The sequence below is a fragment of the Glycine soja genome, chromosome 5, assembly GCF_004193775.1.
Source record: "Glycine soja cultivar W05 chromosome 5, ASM419377v2, whole genome shotgun sequence".
Taxonomy (NCBI): Eukaryota; Viridiplantae; Streptophyta; class Magnoliopsida; order Fabales; family Fabaceae; genus Glycine; species Glycine soja.
Window position 1 is genome coordinate 33,890,441 of NC_041006.1, and position 23,480 is coordinate 33,913,920.

The 23,480-nt window shown below is 31.0% G+C and overlaps 3 protein-coding genes and 1 pseudogene across 8 annotated transcripts; 2 read left to right on the forward strand and 2 right to left on the reverse strand.

Moving 5' to 3' along the window:
- Positions 1–136: 136 nt before the first annotated feature.
- LOC114412635 lies at positions 137–1,627 on the reverse strand (annotated as a pseudogene).
- A 3,549-nt stretch (positions 1,628–5,176) lies between these two features.
- LOC114412641 (putative germin-like protein 2-1) lies at positions 5,177–6,245 on the forward strand. The gene is made up of 2 exons (XM_028376608.1): positions 5,177–5,375; positions 5,614–6,245. The coding sequence occupies exons 1-2, from the start codon at positions 5,264–5,266 to the stop codon at positions 6,147–6,149; spliced, it is 648 nt and encodes a 215-aa protein (XP_028232409.1). The 5' UTR covers positions 5,177–5,263; the 3' UTR covers positions 6,150–6,245.
- Positions 6,246–9,702: 3,457 nt separating this feature from the next.
- LOC114412632 (probable LRR receptor-like serine/threonine-protein kinase At3g47570) lies at positions 9,703–16,681 on the forward strand. Its single transcript, XM_028376598.1, has 5 exons — positions 9,703–10,564; positions 11,699–12,064; positions 13,372–13,590; positions 13,809–15,791; positions 15,920–16,681. Exons 1-5 carry the CDS (start codon positions 9,865–9,867, stop codon positions 16,294–16,296), a joined length of 3,645 nt encoding a protein of 1,214 aa, XP_028232399.1. The 5' UTR covers positions 9,703–9,864; the 3' UTR covers positions 16,297–16,681.
- Positions 16,682–17,780: 1,099 nt separating this feature from the next.
- LOC114412636 (N-acetylglucosaminyl-phosphatidylinositol de-N-acetylase-like) lies at positions 17,781–22,558 on the reverse strand. Of its 6 annotated transcripts, XM_028376602.1 has the most exons (10): positions 22,225–22,558; positions 22,101–22,161; positions 21,435–21,505; positions 20,336–20,400; positions 20,008–20,052; positions 19,827–19,907; positions 19,657–19,724; positions 18,761–18,809; positions 18,492–18,652; positions 17,826–18,233 (listed from the first exon to the last, which is right to left on the reverse strand). In XM_028376602.1, the coding sequence occupies exons 1-10, from the start codon at positions 22,334–22,336 to the stop codon at positions 18,170–18,172; spliced, it is 777 nt and encodes a 258-aa protein (XP_028232403.1). In that variant the 5' UTR covers positions 22,337–22,558; the 3' UTR covers positions 17,826–18,169. The 6 variants fall into 6 exon arrangements, 4 of the variants coding, with proteins under 4 accessions (XP_028232404.1, XP_028232405.1, XP_028232403.1 ...); XM_028376603.1 differs by having other exon boundaries at positions 17,781–18,311; positions 22,101–22,466; XM_028376601.1 differs by having other exon boundaries at positions 22,101–22,464.
- Positions 22,559–23,480: the final 922 nt, after the last annotated feature.

A 23,480-nucleotide genomic window follows, 5' to 3' on the forward strand; every position in this document is an offset into this window, starting at 1 on the left:
ATTGAGCAACAAAGGAAGGGGGGAGAGAGAGAGAGAATGACATTATTAAAAAAAGAGAGAAAATAAAATTAAAGGCGTTAAAAGAAAAAGAAAAAAAAAAGGAGGAAGGAAAGTAGTAGAAATTGAAAATAAAATAATGAAAAAATCATAGTAATTAAGCCTTTACATAATAATAAGAAGAAGAAGAAAATAACAGCAACTGAATTTACCAGGGAGGAGGCCAGATATTCTATTGTTGTATTACTTGCAAGACAGAACAAATAGTTTGAACTAAAGAGAGAATAAGGAGAACAATTCCAGCAATGGTAGCAGCAGTTTGCCAAGGAGTTTTGCAATAATCACGCCTTAAAGTCGACTTCAAATTATGCCAAGGATTTCTACACAAAGCATTCAAGTCTTGGCAGATTTCAGAGTAATGGGAATTAAATCTTGAATGAATATTGTTTTTCAAAAGACCGTTAAACATGTTAGCCACAGAATCAGTATCTCCTAGCCAATTAACCAGTACTTTCTTTCGAACCAGTATATCCACATCTTTGCTCGTGTTTATCAGGAAATCCAAGATACTCACATAGTCTGTTATGTAAGCTTCGTAAGGATAGTGACACAACTCTAAAGCCATCATATTGCAAAACATGAATTCAGTGGAATCAGACACCAGCAACTGGGGGATTTCAAGATCCTGTCCTGAAAATGACAAGTCTAGTAAGCAGTTACTCGTGGTGCTTACCTTAAGCCTCACTCCTGCATCTAATAACTCAGCAGCACTAGGAAGATGTTCCACCAATCCAGCAGTCCTAGGTGGTCGTCTTTCTCGAGGATGTTGTAAGTTAAAAGTTCTAATCGGATCGGTGAAGTGATTTATGCTAATATTATCAAAACTCAAACCGCATCTATTGTAATAGCCAAAATAGCAAAACGTAAGCCTTGCAAATGGAGGGATATTAGATGAGCCAGTGAAGGACATATTGTAGAGATCCTCAAGAACGAAAAAAGGTTTTTTCTCATATTATTGGACAACCAAGGTGTTGAAAGAAACGTGTCCTCTGGCGACCATTCAGAACAAGATCTCCAAAAGAGCTCGAGTATAAAACCGGAATCCACAAAGATGATCTTGACCAGTTCTTTCTTCCTGAACTCAAGGGTTTCTGAATAACAGCAACGAAATTTGGGCTCCACCCCTTCTATGTAGCTCATCCAGCTGTCCGAACTTGTTTTGGTTCGTTTAAGAAATGCCTTGCAGTACATGAGTTTGTGTTTTTCCATGTTTTGGAGGTGAACATGGCGGTTGTGGTTGAAAGGGCCTATAGAAACAACCTTTGGAGTGTAGGCATCTTCTCTGAGTCTGCGAATATGAAAGGGCACTTTGTAGATGCAACACTCTTTTGTTACGTGCGGCTCTGTCCCCTCCAGTATCGCCTCAATATCGATCACAACATCATCGTCGTGGTTCATGACTCTTGTTATCTAAATAACTAAAACCCAAAAAAGTTCAAGTAAAAAAGAGTCCAAAAACAGAAAATTCTGAACATGAAGATGGTGATGATGACCGTACTTAGATGGAGTGACGAAGGTGGTGAGTTGGGTAAAAGTCAAAACTATCGAAGGACACAAAACGCAATGTTTTTGGTTATATTGGGGAGATCGATACTCAACATGAGTGTTTTTATTTATGTTTATTATGCGATATTCTCTATTTCATGTATACATGTATTAATAATAAAAATATAAAATTTAAATAACAATATTTCAAAATAATAAAATGTTCATATTCATTTTTCTAACATTATGAATGTCTTCAAATAAATAATAAAATAATTTTGATTCAAAGCAATGTTATTCAAGACTTTGTGTGATTAATATATAAACTTAAGTCTCAATGTCACATCTTATTATAATATTGTGTTTTAACAAACTCTTCTCTTACATAGTTTTCGTAATTCACCTAATCATTACTTCCACTAATACGAGGTTTGAGATGATCATACGATTCAAATACAAAAAATACATAAAGAGTGAATTATCACATTTTTAAAAAAATACAAATAAATAAAAACACAATCAAAATATATTAGGAAAATATTTATAACATAACTTAATACAATCCACGTCATTTCACCATTTTATAATTTAAAATTTATTTTTTAAAATTTATTTTTTAATAAATTTGAGATCATAGTTTTATTATAATTGATTTAAGTGTATGCGAAAAAAAAACTACGATATGAAAGACATTTCTCTCACCTCAGATATTTTTTCACAAATTCAAACGGTTAAAATTTTTGAAAATGAGTTTCAAACCCGATGCTTAAATTTCACGATAATCCAACGATTGATTAATCTGAGATCATCATTTTACTCACATAGGTTTGAGTGTATACAAGAAAAAAAAAAGAATTTTAGAAAAGAAACTGAGAAGAAGAAAAAAACTTATTTAATCTCAAAACTAAACTAATATGCTTCTATTTATAACTAGTATACTTTCATTTTATTATTTACTTTATTTTTTTATTATTTAATAAACAATAACTTTATTTTATTTCTTATGAATAAATAATTTTTTTAATTATTATTTTAATTAATAATTTTTTTTTCTTATTTATTTAATTATAAAAATTTTATTTTTTTAAATATTTACTTTTAAATAAATTTTTTTGATTTATTTTAGGAAAAAAGGATGTTACATGTTAAATTTTAATGTGTTTTTAGCATGTCTTTCTGGTGAGATCACACATTCACACTGCCAGTTTACGACGCTGCATGTCCGAATAAAATAAATCTGAAACTGTATTGGTTGAATCATATTAGTCGAGAGACTCCCTTAACAACGTGGTAGGAGCCATTTGATGTAAAAAAAATCCAACTCCTCTTCAACTTCCCATTATAATTACCACGCACCTCGCAAGATCGAAGAAGCAGAGATCTATTGCTCTATTTGATTTGTTAGATTTATGCTCCAGATTTTAGCTAAGATCCAAGTAGCTAGAGGTGTTTGCAGAAATAGTTTATCCGTGAATCTCAGAATCAAATCAATCTAACTAATTTGAATCAGATATTTAACTTGTATATGTCGAACGTAAATCAAACCATTCAAATTAATTGATATCGTTGATCTGATTAGTTAATCGTTTTTAACATTAAACTATTATTATTATTATTAATATATTTGTATAATATTTTTAAATTAAGAAAGAAATAAGTATTATTGTTAGAATTTAGTCACAACCGTAGTTAGTGAGAGCAACCCATTACACTTACATAGGCTTTTACTCATATGGTTCAGATAAAGAGATATTTATAGGCTTTTATGAATTTGCTTTTACCCTTATTTTATTGGTTTTCTACTAAATTTATGTGCATGTTAATAGAATTTTAGCTTATAAAAATTAATTTTAAAAACAATAAACTAATTTAAATGTTCTATTTCATTTGATCCAATTCGAATCAATTCATTAACAAATAAGTTACTTTAATTTGATTTGGGTTCGTATTAAAAAAATCAACTTAATCCAAACACAGGTGGTAATTTCGGCCACTCGCTCCCTGTTCTCTCTCAACTAAAATCGACATGCATGCGAATAACTCTGATCATGTCTGATAAGGCGTTTGAATAAGTTTGTTTGGTAGATAAGTTTAAGGAGAAATAAGCTACATTCTATGTTATTAATTTTTCTTCTTCTTTATTTTATTCTTATTATTTTATTTAAAATTTCCTTTTATATCATTTCATTCAATTTAAAAATCAACGTATCTTTTTGTTTTCCGGTATAAAAAAACATCTATATCAATTCGTCAATCATCATCACTAAACCTTTGCTTAAGGTTAAAAATTATTTAAATAATATCAGTTTTATAATTATTTTCTGGATTATACTATGTTTTTCCTAAAATTATATGACCCAATTCCTTTTCTTTTTCTTGCTTAAATTTTATTTTATCGATTCAATTTGTTTCCTACTTACAATTAAATTATGAAATGAATAATTTAACTTTATTATTTTTTATAATATAAAATTTTAAAAATTATTATTATATTTTTTATGATGATAAATTATTAAAAATAATATTCTAATATTAGAGATAGTAAGTATATTATTTTACTATATTTATCAATCAACTTATTATTATCAAATATTTTTAATTAAATCAGTTTTTTAACTTTTATCTTTTTCTGCTCCTCATTTAGCTTTTGGTTAACTTACAAGTTAGTTTTACCCTACATAATAAATGATTAATTTAATTCAATTGACGCAGCCTTACCCTTGCATATGCAAAGAGGCTGTTTCCGGATTCGAATCCATGACCAACAAGTCACCAAGGTACAACTTTACCGCTGCACCAGGGCTCGCCCTCTGAGATGATAATTCTAAATATTCTTATAAAATTTTTCTATTCATATTTTAATTTATTAGATAAAGAAAATATTAGATGTTTGTTAAGCTTTTAACACATTAAATTTGTTTTTTTTTTTATCATATTGAGTAACTTTTTGAGACTACTCAACTACAAATAAGTTATTATCAATAGATAAAATTTTGAAAATATTAAATAAACTATGCACAAATGATATTTGTGCTCATTCCATCACAAATTATCATATATAATAAACTTATTTCAAAATCTTTCCAATCTGACAATGCTAGAGATCCTGGCTTGGGACTACAATTTCATTCAAGGAAATTCGAGCCGAAGTTGGCAAAATGACCCACTTGAGGTTTTTATTAATGGCTTCGAAATTCCGTCTTTCAGGACCATTCCTAGAACTGTTTCTAACCTACATATGAAATTTATGTACATCATTATGATTATCATATATATCAAAATGAAACCCGGCCCTCTACATAAAAGTACTGTGTAGTGCACACTCCTGATCGAGATTGATAATATATGGACCACGTCCTAGGATGAATTCCATATGTCATGTTCGGATTGATGTTAGTAATATATATTGATACATGCAAGCGTATAAAATATCTGGATCATAGGCAGCCGGCACGTACATATATTTATAATCTGCACTACTTGCATGAACAAAAATAATTAAAACCATCAAAATGACTATTTCAAGCCTCTTTTGAGCGGCAAAAATGGTTTTCTTCTATTTAATTATGCATGTCCCCCCTATATAAATATGGCAAACAATCCCTGATTCTTGCAATGCATCATATATCAGAATTCAGAAAGAAAACATCAACGATATATCATCGATCGAGTTCCTTCCCATTACGGTTGTCTATTAGAGAAAACCCCTAAAATCATCAATATGGTAACTCGTGTACACTTCTTTTGCCTCTTGGCTCTCACCTTCACTCTAGCCTTGGAAGCTGATCACAGTCCACTTCAGGATTTCTGTGTGGCAGACACCAAAAGTCAAGGTATAAGTTTACAATATGCATCAGACACTTGAGTGTTGGATTTTAAACACATTTTTTTACATGTGTGATTTACTAAATAATAAATGGACCTAGCTAGTTATTCGGTAAATATCACATGAACCATAGACCATGTATGATTAAGGGTATGTTTTAAAAAATATATTGCTGAAATCATAAGCATTCAAGTTCATAATTCTTACTGGTTATTTTATTTGTGTATGTCATTCAACCGTGGCAGTACTAGTAAATGGATTCTCTTGCAAAGACCCTACACTAGTAGAGGCTAATGACTTCTTCTTCAGAGGACTTGACATAGAGGGAAACACATCAAACCCAGTAGGATCCAAGGTGACTCCAGTTACAGTTTCACAGCTACCAGGACTAAACACTTTAGGCATTTCACTTGCCCGCATTGACTATGCACCGTGGGGCACAAACCCTCCTCACACTCACCCTCGTGCCACCGAAATCCTCAACGTGATCCAAGGCACACTTGAAGTTGGTTTTGTGACATCAAATCCTGGAAACCGTCATGTTACCAAAGTGCTGCAAAAGGGTGATGTGTTTGTCTTCCCTGTGGGACTTGTGCACTACCAGAGAAATGTGGGTTATGGCAATGCGGTTGCCGTTGCAGCTCTCAGCAGCCAAAACCCTGGGGTTATAACTATCGCTAATGCTATATTCGGGGCCACACCAGACATTGCTAGTGATGTTCTTGTCAAGGCTTTTCAAGTAGACAAAGATGTCGTTGCTAATTTAAAGTCCAAGTTCTAGGATATTATATGGAACATGTTGAGTTTGTGTGTTTTCTTTTTTTGAATTGCAGCATTTGATCAATAGTTGTTGTGGTTTGTCGTTTGGATTGGTTTATTCATTTGTATTATTTTAATTTCGTTTCGAGACAAAATTGTTTGTTCTTCTATATGTTAGCATTATTTCCCTGATGTATTATTATGTTCTACAATCAACCTTTACTTCATTTTTATATTTCTTTTGATTCGTTCTGTGTGACTAAATTAATTAGTGTTTGTTTGAATTAACTTGTTTTAAGGTTTTTTGTGGACCGAAATCACCTGTGTCATCTCAATTCTTGCCCTACCATATTCATCCTATTTCTATCTTTTCCTCTCGATCTGTTCATATGAGGGTATTTGTTCAAAATCGGGTTTTAAACCGATAGAGGCGATTTCTGGTCCCAGTTAGGGGTAAAGGATAGCTAGTGAAATTAACTTTCTATGTTATATATCTTTGTTTCTTCCCAAATGCAAGATTTTACTAAACCATATTGTACCATTTTCCATTTTCCATTTTCTATCGAGTAAGTGCATCTTTGGAAATCCAAAAAACATTCCCTTACCAAGCTGCCATAAAATACATTCTCTTACCAAATAGGTAGTATCATATCTAGATTTGCGAACGATTTCAACCTGGATATGTTTCAATCCAATCCAAGCCAGAGTTAGGGAAACATGCCCAATGCTATTGTGGTAGATAGGGGACCGGAATGTATTTTTTTGTTTAGTCCTGGTTTGGACAAACTTGTTAACACTTTTAGGAGAAAAAATAAGAAGGAAAAATGAATCTAACTTCTTCCATAAATTAAAATTAAGTTATGCACTTCTAACTTTTGAAAAAAATATTGAGAATTTTTAAAATTTAAGGTACATAAGATGATTTTAACTTATATCAACTTATAAGAGAAATTTGGTTCCATTTTATCTCTTTATTTTCTTTTTCTATGTGTTTGTTCAGAAGTGTATTATTTCAGTACAAAATCCTTTTTTTTTTCTCAAATACTATGCAAGTTCTGATTTTTGTTTTTTCAATTAAAATATTATCTATGATCTATCGTTTATGTTTACCAGATGATTCGAAAAAGGAGAAGATTTCCTGCATATTCTCATACATTAATCATCTTATAAAATTCAATGATCAGCATTCCTTTCATGTTTTCCCTGCAAATGGCCATAAAATCCCCGACATTCTGCATCATAAATTTTCAAGAACGTTTGCTGCTTCTAAATCAAAAAGGATGCTCCCTTAAAAGTTTAGTCTTCTCATATGTTATGTCTTAGTGCTTACGCTGTTTACTGATGAGTTCCAAACTTAGTACTCGGATATAGCAATGGATCTGAGCATGAGTGATGCGAAGAAGCAGCAACAGTAAACCCAAAAGGATTACCGCAAGACCGAATTAGGATTTCACATCACTTAGTGCTGGTGTAGGTTATAACAGAATTTGTTACAAAGGATTCTGTTATACCATTTTGTTACACAATTCTATTAGAGTGTGTTTAGACGGAGGAATTTAAAATTCTTGAGATATTTTAAGAATTTTAAATATTTCAATTGAAATTCTTTTATTTTTAAAATTTTGTGTTTGGATAAAAAAAGTTAAAATTTTGAGGGTGAAAAAAATGAATGAAAAAAGTAAAAATATGATTGGTGTGCTAGTTATACGTGTTTCTCTACGTTTTCAGGATCGATGTTCCACCTCAGACGGTATTACTTGAAGAAGACGATAAAAAGAGAATTTCAATTTCTCACCTTTTATAAGGAAATTGAAATTCCAAATTTTTAGTTGTTTAAAATTGTGTTTTAAAATTTTAAATTTTTCAAAAAAAAACATCCAAACAATGAATTCTAGATTACAGCAATTCAAATTCTCTGATAAATTACTTTTCTCAGTTAAAATTCTGTATCCAAACAATGAATTAGTGTTTTGTGATTTCTGTTGGTGCTTTATGTTTTCTGTTATACCTTACTCACTTGTATAAATAAGATGAATGAGAATGAAATAGAGAAGCAAGAAATTCATGGAGACATACCTTGTCCTCGGATTCAAGGTTATATAGTGCAAATCTCTAACAATGAGTGTAATGTTTGTGAGCGTACTCTATGAGCATTTGGGTCGCAAAATTTCCCGCCAGAAATACAATTGAGTCCCCACACGCATTGAACGCTGGTGTGTTGATTTTAGTTTTACACGAATATTGGTATTAACAAAGTACTCATGAGTTGAAATTTGAAAAACCACAACCACTCGTAGCCAATAATGGATGTCTTAGTCATGGTATCAATTCAGGAAATGCCTCCACGTTTTGCCTCATCGTTGCCTGTCTTAATCGTTGGAATACAGAGTTTGCTAATTTTCCTTTAATTTTAATCTTTACTATTTTTTTTCTTGGTGATTTATTAATCTGTACATCTGTTCCCCAAAAGGTATTTACTAGTAGTATAATAAAAAGAGAATCCTTAATAGTTAATACTGATGCAGTTCAGTCCACGCTCAATTGGGTATTGAATTCACATTTCCACGATAAACGCGTTCTGATTATGCTATATTTATATTATTTCCGAAAGCTAGTGGGTATAGTTTGGGTATTGGACAGCAACAGTGTAATACTCTAACTAGTAGTAATCACTTTTGAAAAGTTTAGTGAGTCTAGTCTACTACCTCTTCATTGAACTTGACTTATTGCTTGCTCCACCTCCTTATACAGTCCAAAAAGTAACTACACTAGAAATTTTTGTTAAAGTGACAGCAACTTTCCATACAGCATGTAAACTCAGTGCTCGTCTCATTGGAAAAAATGGAGGCACTGCTTACCTCGTATGGGCTTTGTGATACCCAACATGCACTATGGAACAACGACTTAACAGGCACATGGCAACCCCTTTCTTGATTTTTTGTGGAGCACGGTATCCTCTAATGAATGTGACTGGATGAAAGACAATAATGGATGAGCTAAACTACACATAATAATTTAAGTCTAATTAACTCATTTAATTTATAAACCAAATTCAACAAATAAAATACCAAAATCTAGTTTCAAACTAATTTTAAATTGATTTGGAAAATACTCTTACTCTATACAAATTACAAATAGTGAAATACTGATGTGATTTTTCCTTCAAACATGGAAGCATGAGGTGTTAATCTGTTGTCTTGTCTTTGGATAGATTGTCATTAAAATCATTTTGAACATTAATATTTTTTTCACAAATCTAATTATGTATATTAAATTTGTAGATTTAAATACATCGTTAAATACATGAATTAATTAATATAAAATTATTTTAACTTAATTAAAATGCTTTGAGTTTGAATTTTAAATATACGATTGTGTTAAATTTTTTATAGCAAAATTTTGCCAACTAGTGATACCATCCAATACATCAATTTATTTTGTATTTATAGATTAAAACTCATTTATCTTGTATAACAACTTAGAGTACAAAAACTACATAATAAAGTATTCTACGGAGTTAAAATACTAGGCACTTAAGTCCCATCAAATCTTTCTGAAAAATTCTTAATCTTGAATTTGAAATTCATTCATATATGCACTTTCCTTGAACTTGCCTTTCAACCTTTTCACACGAATTCATGTATGGATGCCAAAAATTATTGACTTGATTCTAATCAAGATTGATATAAAAGTACTCTTCCTTTAGGGCCGTTCTGAGATGCATCCAACTTCAAAACATGGAGAAGCTACTTTGCTTCAGCTTCAGGGTTTTCACATTTTCATTCCAGTGCTTAATGGCCTTAACATTAGCCCTTAGTGGAACCAACTTCACCACAGATAAGCTTGCACTTCTTGCTCTCAAATCTTCAATCACTAGAGACCCTCACAATTTCCTCACTCATAATTGGTCTGCCACCACTTCTGTATGCAATTGGGTTGGTGTCACTTGTGATGCTTACCATGGAAGGGTAAGGACATTGAATCTTGGCGACATGTCTCTTAGTGGCACCATGCCCTCTCACTTGGGAAACCTTACCTTCCTTAATAAACTTGACCTTGGCGGAAACAAATTCCATGGTCAGTTGCCAGAGGAATTAGTCCAATTGCATAGGTTGAAGTTTCTCAACTTGAGCTACAATGAATTTAGTGGAAATGTTTCAGAATGGATTGGAGGATTATCTACACTCAGATATTTAAACCTTGGAAATAATGACTTTGGTGGTTTTATTCCAAAATCTATTTCCAATCTTACAATGCTAGAGATCATGGATTGGGGCCACAATTTCATTCAAGGAACCATTCCACCTGAAGTAGGCAAAATGACCCAATTGAGGGTTTTATCAATGTATTCAAACCGTCTTTCAGGGACCATTCCTAGAACTGTTTCTAACCTCTCTTCCCTCGAAGGAATAAGTTTATCCCATAACTCTCTTTCAGGTAATGTATTTAAACATTTTTTATGGGGCATCTACAAATAATGACTGTAGTTTTCACTTCATTCTTTGTCCATTCTGTATTGGTTCCTCAAACATTGCAACTTGCAACTTGCAACATGCATGCTAGGTTAGTGGATGAATTTTAGTTCCAAGATCCTCCAAAAGCCAGCAGATGACAGCTCTGTCCTTACTTAGTATATTATCTTATTGCTCTCTCAAAAATGGCTTTTTACACCAATAGCAACAAATTTTCAATCTCTAATATTATAGGTTATTTTTGCATATTATTTTTTTTCTTCTATTTCTTTTTTATTTTTTTCATTTTTGTATCATCTCATTTATCACTTTTTATTATTTGTTTATTTAAATTTTCTTTGTATTTCTAAGTTCGTTTGACCCATACACTCTAAAAAAGAAAAAAAAAATAGACACTTATGGTCATCATTAATATTTATATAACATATAAATAAGTATTATTAATTTTTTCTTATATATTAAAAAATTAAAATTCATGCTGTATAAAAATAATAAAAATTAATTGAAATCATGAACACATAATAATCATGAACTACCCAATAATTTATCCTTAAAAATGAGATGTATGTTTACCATTTTCCTATTATTTATTCATGGTGAGTCTAGCCTCCAAAATGACGGATCTTATTAATGACAGAGTTTCATAGGAGTGGAGGCAGCCCTAGCCTCCAAAAATTTTGTCTTTTGCCTTCAATATAACAACAAAACCTTATATCTTATTAGATAAAGCTAGTTACATATTAATCACACAACATCATTCATGATGGTTAAAATTTTTTTGGACAAGATCCGCCACTAATTTCGATCATGGTGCTTCCTTGCGACATGAAGTCACGGGTTCAATTTTTAAAAGAAAAAAATTATTTGATTGCGATTTGCGAAGTAACATTGCATGGTACATTCATCTACTCTGCCTAGACCCTATTAAATGGAAGGTCTTGGTCCCATAATTTGGTTTGGTTTTGTTTTCGCACGTTCTCTCTACCCTTGTTTTTTATCCAAGAGTCAATTGCTTTAACAATTTATAGTATATGGAACTTTCTCTCTACATGCATCAATGACTTTTTTTTTCTCACTCGTTTTGTTTGCGAAAATAAAGGAGGCATTCCAAGTGAGATTGGTGAACTTCCACAATTAGAAATAATGTATCTTGGAGATAATCCACTTGGTGGCTCCATACCATCAACAATCTTCAATAACTCAATGCTGCAAGATATTGAACTTGGCTCCAGCAATTTATCTGGAAGTCTTCCATCAAATTTGTGCCAAGGACTTCCAAATATCCAAATACTTTACTTAGGTTTCAACCAGTTATCGGGTAAATTGCCATATATGTGGAATGAGTGCAAAGTGTTGACAGATGTGGAATTATCACAGAACAGGTTCGGCAGAGGAAGCATACCTGCTGACATTGGAAACTTACCTGTGCTAAACTCCATTTATCTTGATGAGAACAACTTGGAAGGTATGGGGATCCTTGTATATATCTTCATTTAATTCTTTGCTTTACAATTATATATAATAGAAGACATATGCATTCAATATTATTAAGTTTCAATCCTGTTAATAAAAATCCCACATATTGAATGGTAAAAGTCTCACTCTTTATTATTAACTAAAAATTTATTAGAAATTATAAAATTGTAGAAATGTTACTTTAATTTTTCTTAATGAATCTCACTAATAGCTTTATAGTTTTAATAATTTTAGTCAATAGTGCGACAGAAATAATTAATTAAAAATGTTACTAATACTCCTCTTTTATTCAATCTAATAATTATATTTTCCCTATTTTTTCTTTGTAATTTTACATTTTCAGATAAATTAAAGAGTAGATATATTTTTTATTTTCTAAAAAATATCAAACATGTGAGCAGAGGCGAAGCTTCTTACAAAAATATTTTATATATGCATATATAATTATTAAAAAATATATAAATAATTTTAGTTGATATTAATAATATTTTTTATAATTTTTTTAAAATATTCTTTAAATTTATTTATTATTCAATTATTTATAATATTTTAAGTATTTTAAAAACATATATAAATACTAATAAAGTTGTTTATTTTTCAATTATCAATGATTTTAAGTCATTGAAAGATCATGAAGACTTTTGATTTGCAAATTTTTAGTCATTGAATGATCACACAATTTTAATTTTCAACTTAACTTTTAGTTATTGAAAGAGCATAAAGAAGATAATCTTAAGCTATTTTCTTTATTATAATTATTATTATGATCCATGTAGCCGACCCCACCTAGTGGGATAAGACGTTGTTGTATTATTATTATCATAGATAATTTTATGTTTCTTTTACGGTTAGATAATTTTATATTAATATTACACTTTTAAGTTTTTGTTTTTTTATAACTTCAACTCTTGTTGGTTTATTAACACATATACATTAACTATTTCACTAATTAATTGATTTTTTTTATAATATTAAACTATTTTTTTCAATTTTCAAACATATTTTTCTATGACTTTTATATCCTCATGTTGGTATAATATGAACCTGAAGATTTTTCTTGTGAACTTTTATGCAATTTTTTTTTTAAAAAAAATGTGATTCTTTTAGAAAAATTTCCACAAATTTTGCTATAACCGTCCACTTTATTTGAACCAGCCAATCCTAAAAGATAATGCATTTTGAAATTTATTATGACATATAAAAATCAAGACAAATTTGTTCAATAAGACGTCAACAATTATTTAACAGAATACTATTTCTATCAAGCATTCTAATTTGATCCATATAATTTTATAGGAGAAATCCCATTATCTCTTTTTAACATATCTTCCATGAGAGTACTCAGCCTGCAAAAAAACAAGTTAAACGGTAGCCTAACAGAAGAGATGTTTAATCAGCTTCCATTCCTACAAATATTGTCTTTGGATAATAATCAATTTAAGGGAAGCATTCCAAGATCTATTGGCAATTGTACATTGCTTGAAGAATTATACTTGGGTGATAACTGCTTCACAGGTATACCATTCTTTCCATATATCTAGTAGTATATCTTAATAATTTTGTCTTTTGAATTTCATTAAAATACTTAAAGTGCTACGTAGGTTTGAAATAATATCGACCATCTCATGTTTTGTTTATTAATATGATCTATGTTATTGAAATAATGCATCTCACACACACACACATGTGTGATCTATGTTATTGTTCGTTGATGAAAATTTACGTTCTTTCAGGCTCTATACCCAAGGAGATTGGTGATCTTCCTATGCTTGCGAATTTAACTTTGGGAAGTAACCATTTAAATGGATCTATTCCCTCAAATATCTTTAACATGTCATCATTAACTTACTTGTCTTTGGAACATAATTCTCTCTCAGGATTTCTTCCATTACACATTGGCCTAGAAAACTTACAAGAACTATACTTGCTTGAAAACAAACTTTGTGGAAATATTCCAAGTAGCTTATCCAATGCTTCTAAGCTTAACTATGTGGATTTGAAGTTTAATAAGTTCGATGGAGTCATACCTTGTTCACTTGGGAATTTGAGATACCTTCAGTGGTTGGATGTGGCATTCAATAATTTAACTACTGATGCTTCCACTATTGAATTAAGCTTCCTTAGTTCTTTGAATTATCTTCAAATATCAGGGAATCCAATGCATGGAAGCCTTCCCATATCAATTGGAAACATGTCGAATTTGGAACAGTTCATGGCAGATGAGTGCAAAATTGATGGCAAAATTCCATCGGAAATTGGAAATTTAAGCAACTTGTTCGCACTAAGTTTGTACCACAATGATTTGAGCGGAACAATTCCAACTACAATAAGTAATTTGCAGTCTCTTCAATATCTGAGACTTGGAAACAACCAACTACAAGGAACCATCATTGATGAGCTTTGTGCAATCAACCGGCTGAGTGAGTTGGTCATAACTGAAAATAAGCAAATTTCAGGAATGATCCCAACATGCTTTGGTAATCTTACTTCTCTAAGAAAGCTCTACTTGAACTCAAATAGACTGAATAAAGTTTCCTCTTCTCTTTGGAGTCTCAGAGACATTTTGGAACTAAACTTATCTGACAATGCTTTAACTGGATTTCTTCCTCTTGATGTTGGGAATTTAAAGGCTGTTATATTTTTGGATCTATCAAAGAATCAGATTTCAGGAAGCATTCCACGGGCCATGACAGGATTGCAAAATTTGCAAATTCTCAACTTAGCACATAATAAATTGGAGGGGAGCATTCCTGATTCATTTGGTAGTTTGATAAGTTTGACATACTTGGACTTATCCCAAAACTATTTGGTTGACATGATTCCAAAATCCTTGGAGTCAATTCGTGATCTCAAATTTATCAATCTTTCTTATAACATGTTAGAAGGTGAGATTCCCAACGGTGGAGCTTTCAAAAATTTCACAGCTCAATCTTTCATATTCAATAAAGCACTTTGTGGAAATGCACGGTTACAAGTCCCCCCATGCAGTGAATTAATGAAGAGAAAAAGGTCAAATGCACATATGTTTTTCATCAAATGCATATTGCCTGTAATGTTGTCAACCATTTTGGTTGTTTTATGTGTGTTCCTTCTGAAAAAGAGTCGAAGAAAAAAGCATGGTGGTGGTGATCCTGCTGAAGTCAGTTCATCAACTGTACTAGCAACAAGAACAATTTCCTACAATGAACTTTCACGGGCAACCAATGGATTTGATGAGAGTAATTTGCTTGGTAAGGGTAGTTTTGGCTCTGTGTTCAAAGGTATACTTCCAAATAGGATGGTTGTTGCAGTCAAATTATTTAATTTGGACCTTGAATTGGGATCAAGGAGCTTTAGTGTAGAATGTGAAGTAATGCGGAATCTGCGACACCGAAATCTCATCAAGATCATTTGTAGTTGCTCAAATTCTGATTACAAGCTTTTAGTAATGGAATTCATGTCCAATGGCAACCTTGAAAGATGGTTGTATTCTCATAACTATTGTTTAGACTTCTTGCAAAGGCTAAATATAATGATAGATGTGGCTTCTGCATTGGAATATATGCATCATGGTGCTTCGCCAACTGTGGTTCATTGTGATGTAAAGCCTAGTAATGTCTTATTGGATGAAGACATGGTTGCACATGTTAGTGACTTAGGCATTGCCAAACTTCTTGATGAAGGACAATCCCAAGAGTATACCAAGACCATGGCTACATTTGGCTACATTGCACCAGGTAATTATCCTACATCAGTACATAATTTTCTATTAACTTTCTGTCCTTTTATTAAAAGTGGTTTTTATTTAAAGTTTCATTTTCTCTAAAATACGTTTTTAATTTATCAACGTTGGATTGGCATGCAGAGTTTGGATCCAAGGGGACTATTTCTACAAAAGGAGATGTGTACAGTTTTGGGATTTTGTTGATGGAAACATTCTCAAGAAAGAAGCCAACAGATGAAATGTTTGTTGAAGGATTGAGCATAAAAGGTTGGATTAGTGAATCATTACCCCATGCCAATACTCAAGTTGTGGATTCCAATTTGTTAGAGGATGAAGAACACAGTGCTGATGACATAATATCATCTATATCATCTATTTATAGAATAGCCCTGAATTGTTGTGCAGATTTGCCTGAAGAAAGAATGAATATGACGGATGTTGCTGCATCACTAAACAAAATCAAGGTCATGTTTCAGAAAAATAACAAGTACATGCGAGCACAAGTCCATGCAACCTAAGTTTATATAGACATCAAATCAATTTATAATTTGGCATTAAAATAATGTACTTTTTGAATTGCTAAGAAAATCCTACTTGACATTATGAATGCACTATAACGATGCTTTGTGAAGACCTGGTTAATACATCCTGTTGGATTGTTTGCAGGGATCCTTCTTATGTTGAGCCTTGTATAGGAGTATGTGTTTTGGGTTTGTTTTTATAGATTACAAAGCATATATGTTGGGTCCTCTACAACATCTTTTTTATGACAAAAACTAGCCTGGATTACAAACCTTGCCGTATTTAGAGAAAAATAAATTACAGGTTCAGATTTATTAAAACAAAATCAATGAGAACTCACTCAACTGTAAGATCTTCTCATAAAAAGTTCAAATTCATGCTTCCTGTATGTAACCTTGCAAAGGTAGAAGTTCCATAAATTTTTTAGTTGTTGAATAAAGTGAAATTAAGTTTTATTATAGGAATCAAAATTTTGGAGAGAAGGGGAGGGTTAAAATCTATCCACACAAAATTTGACTTTTCCCAGAATTAGAAACTTGTATATTAATTGGACTAAATTATTCTGAAGTATACAATAAGAAATATTTTTATTTTCCCTCTTACATTCTCTTAGAAATTATTAGATAATTTGAGATCATTATGATCTCAACTAATTTCTTCATGACATGTAACATAGTGTGTTATTAATGGTTTTTGGTAATTATAAAAAAATTGATGCTTTTTGATAAATTGAAAATTTTAAATACATATCACAAAAAGATCACTAGATTAGCTAGGACCATTAACACTTGGACTTTGGACTGAGATTACCTAATAATTTTTCCTACTTTCCCCTTGTGAACTAAAGAAGTTATTTCTCACTTTCATTAAAATTTCTTTCTATGTCTCTTTTGAATCAAACCTTACGTTCGAGTAATATATTAAATTAGTCTCTAAAATTTTAAGTACCAATTGATTTAATACCGAGTTAAAAATATCATTTTAACTCATGAAATTATCAATCATTTTAATTCTTAGTTTTTAATTTTGAAAAACATGATTGACTAAAATAACTGATAAGGTATATTATTGAATTAAAAGTGCTTGACAAAATTATTTTTAAACTAGTCTATAAATATAAAAATAACCTAAAAACATGTTTTTATAATTTTTTTATATTAATCTCCATTATGTATTTATGTACTTTTGTTATAATTTTAAGATATTTTTAGTAATTTTGAACTCTTATAATTTCTGTTAAAAAAATTTATATTAAAAATAAAAAAATGTAATATTAAAAGAATAAATAAATGAAGAATTTATTAATATTAATGATAAAAATAAAATAGTAATAATAAGTAACAAACTAAAAGAGCAAATGTTACTTCAAGTAAAACCAGCATCCTTTATAGCTTAACTTAGTTTGAGTTTATTTAACCAAAATACAAGTGTTTTATAATCGAGTGTAAATCCTTTAATATCTAAGTTTGATTCCTACAGATAAAGGAAAAAAAGTTTTAGCCCGTGGGTAATTCAAGATTGATAGTAGAAAGAAGTAATGCGGGATTCAAGGCTATTTGCTAGTACGTCGGTAGTAAAGAATATTTGTTTTATCAATACAAAAAATTGAAAATTTAGTAAACAAAATCTGACAAACATAGACCAGACCAATGATATTCACCTAGGATAATTGGAAGAAAATTAGCAGTGATTCCGTTCAATCATGTCATGAGAAAGTGAAAGGCTGCTTGAGCCACAGGGTACAATCCACACAACGTATTAGCTTGAACCCGGAAGCCAGTTGATAGATACAGAGCAGGAGCAGGATTGCAACAAATGAAAGCTGATCTCTCAAGCAACACAACTCCTTCAGCACTGCAACTTTATTATTTATACCTTTCTAAGAGTGTTCATATAGGTATAACTGGACAAGGCTACAAAAAGCTTGCGGAACCTGCAGAAATGAATTTAGATGGAGAAAAAACGATGTGCTGTTGTGCAATGCCTCTTCAGATAATTTCAGTTGAAGCTTCTAAATATATATATCACATAGATGTCCCGTGTGATGGATTGCAATATTGACACAAGAAGGGCAAAGATTAAAGGAAGGAAAAACATTGAAAGAAATAAAATCCAAACTAAAAAACATTTGCAGATTTCAAGGAAAGATATTTAGTCTATAGTTTTATAATAAAAGGTAAAGCATGCATACCACACCCACTGGCTTGAATGTTGGGCCATTGCAATAACGCTCCTACGAGAATGTTCATTTACCAAGCACTGCATTGTTCCATTTGTGTGCAGCATGGCCAAAAATATGGACAACCAGATATCAACTGGACCACTATATTTGCGCAAAATATTGGTGCTAACCTAAGAATAATGAAGACAACCCAAGAGAATAGAACAATTTGGATGAGTTATAATAAAATAATTGGTCAAATACGATGAGAAAATAAAACTAAGAAAGCAAATTCATACAAGCTCCCAAACTTCAATATCCCTTTGTAAAGTATCATGTAGTAGCTTGCTGTTTACAACATGGAAAAAATTTCAATGTAAGAGACAGTAGCATAAGAATGAGAGAACATAATGCAATTAGTCTACTTAGACAAATCATGGATAGTGAGTGTCCTGAATCCTCATGCACTTAACTCCCATAATCTTTCTTTTTCTTGAATACTGTACTAGAGATCACATATATGAGGGCAAAGAGAGATGTTAAAGAATCCACAAGGAAAATTCTAAAAATCTGAAAAGCAAAATACTACAACAAAAGTCTTATTCCACTTGGTAAGGTTGACTATATGGATCGATGACACCATTGGGCTCAGTTAAAAAATCAAATTTTCAGGGATGCAATCTGTTATAAGTGATCCATGTTTGAGATACCAACAAGTTTTGCATGGATTGTCAAGAGCCTAACAGAACCCCTATCCTTTATTTGAGATATGGACAAAGTTGTTCAAGGTTATTTGAGTATTGAAGTGTTTTTAAGCAAACAAACTAAGCTGCTCCTAACAGTAACAAGAACAAAATAACACCGCAGCTGAAAATGGCTATTGTTATTTGTAATAACAAGATAAAGGGTGGGGGACAATGGGCTTAGAGTATACAGTGTGTGCCATTATGATTCATTTATTGTTATTTCAATTTTAAAATTATATTGCATGAAATAATTCTCAAAATGTGCAAATGTTGGTGCATTTTTTGTACAACTTATTTTGAATAAATAACACTTGTTTTTCAGCTTTTTGAGAGCATTTAAAAAACGAACCATTATTTCCCTTGAACTAAGCCTATCCAATCATGCTACTATATCCCCAGATTTTTCCAGTTATAGTTCTTTGATAGATCAATACTAATGTTCAACTTACCATACTCCATAATGCACATCACGATGATTACAGTGACCTGAGACACCATGGCTGTCAAAGGTAATAATCTGTGGAGAAAGGGATAAGTGAGAAGGAGCATTACAAGACTTAATTTACACAGGAAGTAAGTACTAGTCTGCCAAAACATGCCTAAGGTAGCACAGTCTTACCATATCAATGCAACATCTGGTTATTTCTTCCTCAATAATCTTTGCCAATAAGTTATGGCTCCAAACTTTACCAAAACCATCCTAGGTATGACAAAAAGTTAAACAACGGCAATATAAGGAACTAACAGTAATATTCAGAATAGTAAATATTATAACTTCCAGAGACCTATTGGATCAAAACCTGCAGATCTGGATGATTGACAATCTTCACTTGTTGCATCGGAACCTGCGTACACAATTTTCAATGTCAAAAAAACAATACCCCTCTTAAATTTTGGTCAGATACTGTCATCTTTAACTTATGTCTAGAACATTATCAAGGAAAGTCTACCTAGGTTTCTCTAGAAATTTATGTTCTAAGATTGGAAAGGTATGACCACTAAGTGATCTAAGGAAAAATAAAATAAAAAATTAAACAGTTCCCCGACAGGAGCCATGTTTAATATGTATAGAGAAGCTCTGATATTATGTTTGAAACCACAACTATTTTATGCCATTTTGTAAATCACCTTGAGGGCTACACAAGCCTGAAAAAGCTCTTGTTTTCTGATATTTCCTTTGCCATCTGCATCACCTACAGAAAAATAATAAAAATTAAAAACTATCCAATGGACTGAAACACAAACTTCGAAGCTTTGGTTTTGTGACATTGAAAATCTTATAGCTAACATTCTAAGATAGATTTCTTGCCCTAAATCTCTAAAATTAAAAATAAATATTCCATTTAAAGATCGTTAAGGACTGCAATACGTATATAATAATAATGCAAAATGGAGAATTGCTAAAAAGGAACTCAAAGGTAATCCTCTGAATTTATGAGAAACAAGGAATACAGAGATGTACAAGAAAACAGAAACAGAGTAATAATGGGGTCCCAGACACCAGGAAACTCCCCCCAGCCAACCCTCATAATTCTCTCTCAATTCTTAATACCAACCTCCCCCATAACAGACTCCTCACAATCTTTCGATCCCCCCTCCTTACTATTTCTCAGTCATTCCGTCTTATTCTCCCAATCACAGAATCTTCCTTCTCCTTCTCACCCATTCCCCAAAGTGATCCCTCTACTCTGCTAGGTCCATTCTTCCCCAGTCTATATTTCTTTCTTCTATATACATGAATAGAATTATAGGAAAGAAAAAGAAAATTCCTATTAAATGTAAACAATGAAAGCTGATAGCATGAAATAACCTGAGTTGTGTAGCCCAAGCTAGTGGTTTGATTATAACATTAAGTCAATTATCATCTGAGCAATAATATTGAACTTCTTTTTACATATTATCTATTTTAACTTAATAGCATTGCCAATGTGTGAATGTATATGAAGTGGAGACATTATTCAATAATAATGTAATAATCTATACACTGAAAATAGCTAAAAATTAAATTATTTTTCAAGACAGTAACTGAACTAGCTTAATTTAGAAAGATGCCAACTTAAAGAAAATGCAGCTACAGAATGGGAATAAAGAAAACTACAATTAAAATTAATAAAAAAAAAATGAGACTAAACTAACATACAAAAAGCTGAAAAGATGAACATAAACACATATATACCAAAACTTCTATAATTTATAAGACAAAAACAGATTGTGCAAAGCTATTCACCAATAGATAAGCAAAGTATTTGAACATTATGCCCCTTTGAAGTCAGAAAATTTATAGTTGGAGTAAAGAACCTGCAGAAATGAAACAAAACTTCAAGATGGTATGAAATCATAATGCAGGAAATATATGCTAGAAACTTAAAAAGCCTTCACTATACCATATAGCTATAACACCCAAAAAAACACAAAAACAAAAGAACAGATAATATTTCCTGAAATGTCCTGAAGTTAACAAAGATGCACTTTTGTACAATTTAGAATAGTAACTTAGGTCTAGTTTGTTTACTTTTTTCAAAAACAGTTTTATATTTTCTAAAAAAATTTTGTCAACCAAGTACATTTCAGTTTTCTAAAAGTTTGTCCTTCGATTGAGCACTTAAACAAAACAAAAAGAAGAGGATGAGAAAACATGTCTCAGCTGTTTCGATTTTTGGTCTTTAAAACACTTGTTTTGGTAACAATTTTCAAACTTTGATAGATTTTGTATGAGAGATTGATTTTTGAATAAAGTGAGATTGTATTGGAAAACAATTTTAAAGACAAAAAAGCGAGAAGAGAATCAAACACAAACACCCTCTTAGTCGTGACGAAACGCAGCGTTTTGGGAGAGGATCCAAATCGTAGGAATTTAACATTAGAAATGAGAAAACTGTGGTTGGGAACTTACATGGATTCGTCATCAGGATGAGCAATAACCAACAAGGCATTTCTCTTCCGAAATGCTCTGCCTGAAAAAACGAGGGAAATGAGGAAAAGAAGAAATTGGGGCGAAACGAAGAAAGAGGCATTACCGTTGTTATGCGTAAAATGGTTGGCGAAAGGGATGCGGGGGAGAAGAAGAACTTTGCAAAGAGAAACAATCCACAGAAAAACAAGAGAAGCAATTATGAGAATGAAGGCCATCAATAATAATTGTTGAATGAATCAACTTTGACACAAAAGAAACGCAGTAAAGTCTAAGTGCTTTAAGATGCCTAAATACTCTTCTTTCCTTTTATTTAATCATGCTTTCTTGTAATATTATCATTTTTAATTAATTATAATGTCTTGGAAGGATTTTTTTTCTTAATCATTCCATTCATCATGAAAAAGAAACCTAAATAATTCAAAATTTAATTAAGAGATAAATAAAACATGACCTAGAATTATTTTTATGAAAGATGGAATATTTTTTTTTTAGAGTATCTTATTGTACACTTGTGTATAACCGAAAAGGTAACTAACAATGGTATGAAAAGTCATGTGATTTGTGAAACTTGAAAAGTTAGATTAGCTCAAAGTTATTACTTGACATGACATTTATATAAAAAAAAAAGTTCTTACTTATAAATATAAAATAATTGAGTAATAAAAAAATTGAAATAGATATGATATTTTTATATAAATTTTAATTTTAGTTTTTTTAATTAATTTTAAATTCTTATATTTTTATTTAAAGATTAATCATTTTAACTATGTATTTAATTTCAATTTTTTATTGTAAATTATACTGTAAATTCTATATTATATTTAAAAATATTTCAATCAAGTTTAAAACAAAATAAAAATAAAAAATTTAAATGATATGTTAATATCATTGTGCTTTTAAAGATTATTTCTTATTATTATTGTCATACTAATTTATTATTAATATTTTAAAATACGATATAATATTAAAATAATAAAATAATGTAATGATAACAGGAAAAGGATGATAAAACCTACTTGAGTAGGAAAAGGGACAAAAGATAAATTAAAAAAAATTAAAAATATAAAAAGTTAAAAACTAAAAGCTTTACACCAGTTAAAAAAGCATTTCACAAAACACTTCGTTTGTCAAATACTATTACTGTTTTTTTGAGAGATCAGATGCTATTACTAATTACTAATGTAACCAAACAAATTTTTCACCATGCTAAAAACTATTTTAAAATACTTGCAAAACATATAGAAGTCCGAAAAAAATCACTATGCCAACAACACTTTGATAAAAAAAATAAAATATAATGAATCATAAAAACGACACTTGGATGCAGTAAGTGTTTGCGTTATGGACCTGAAATAATCC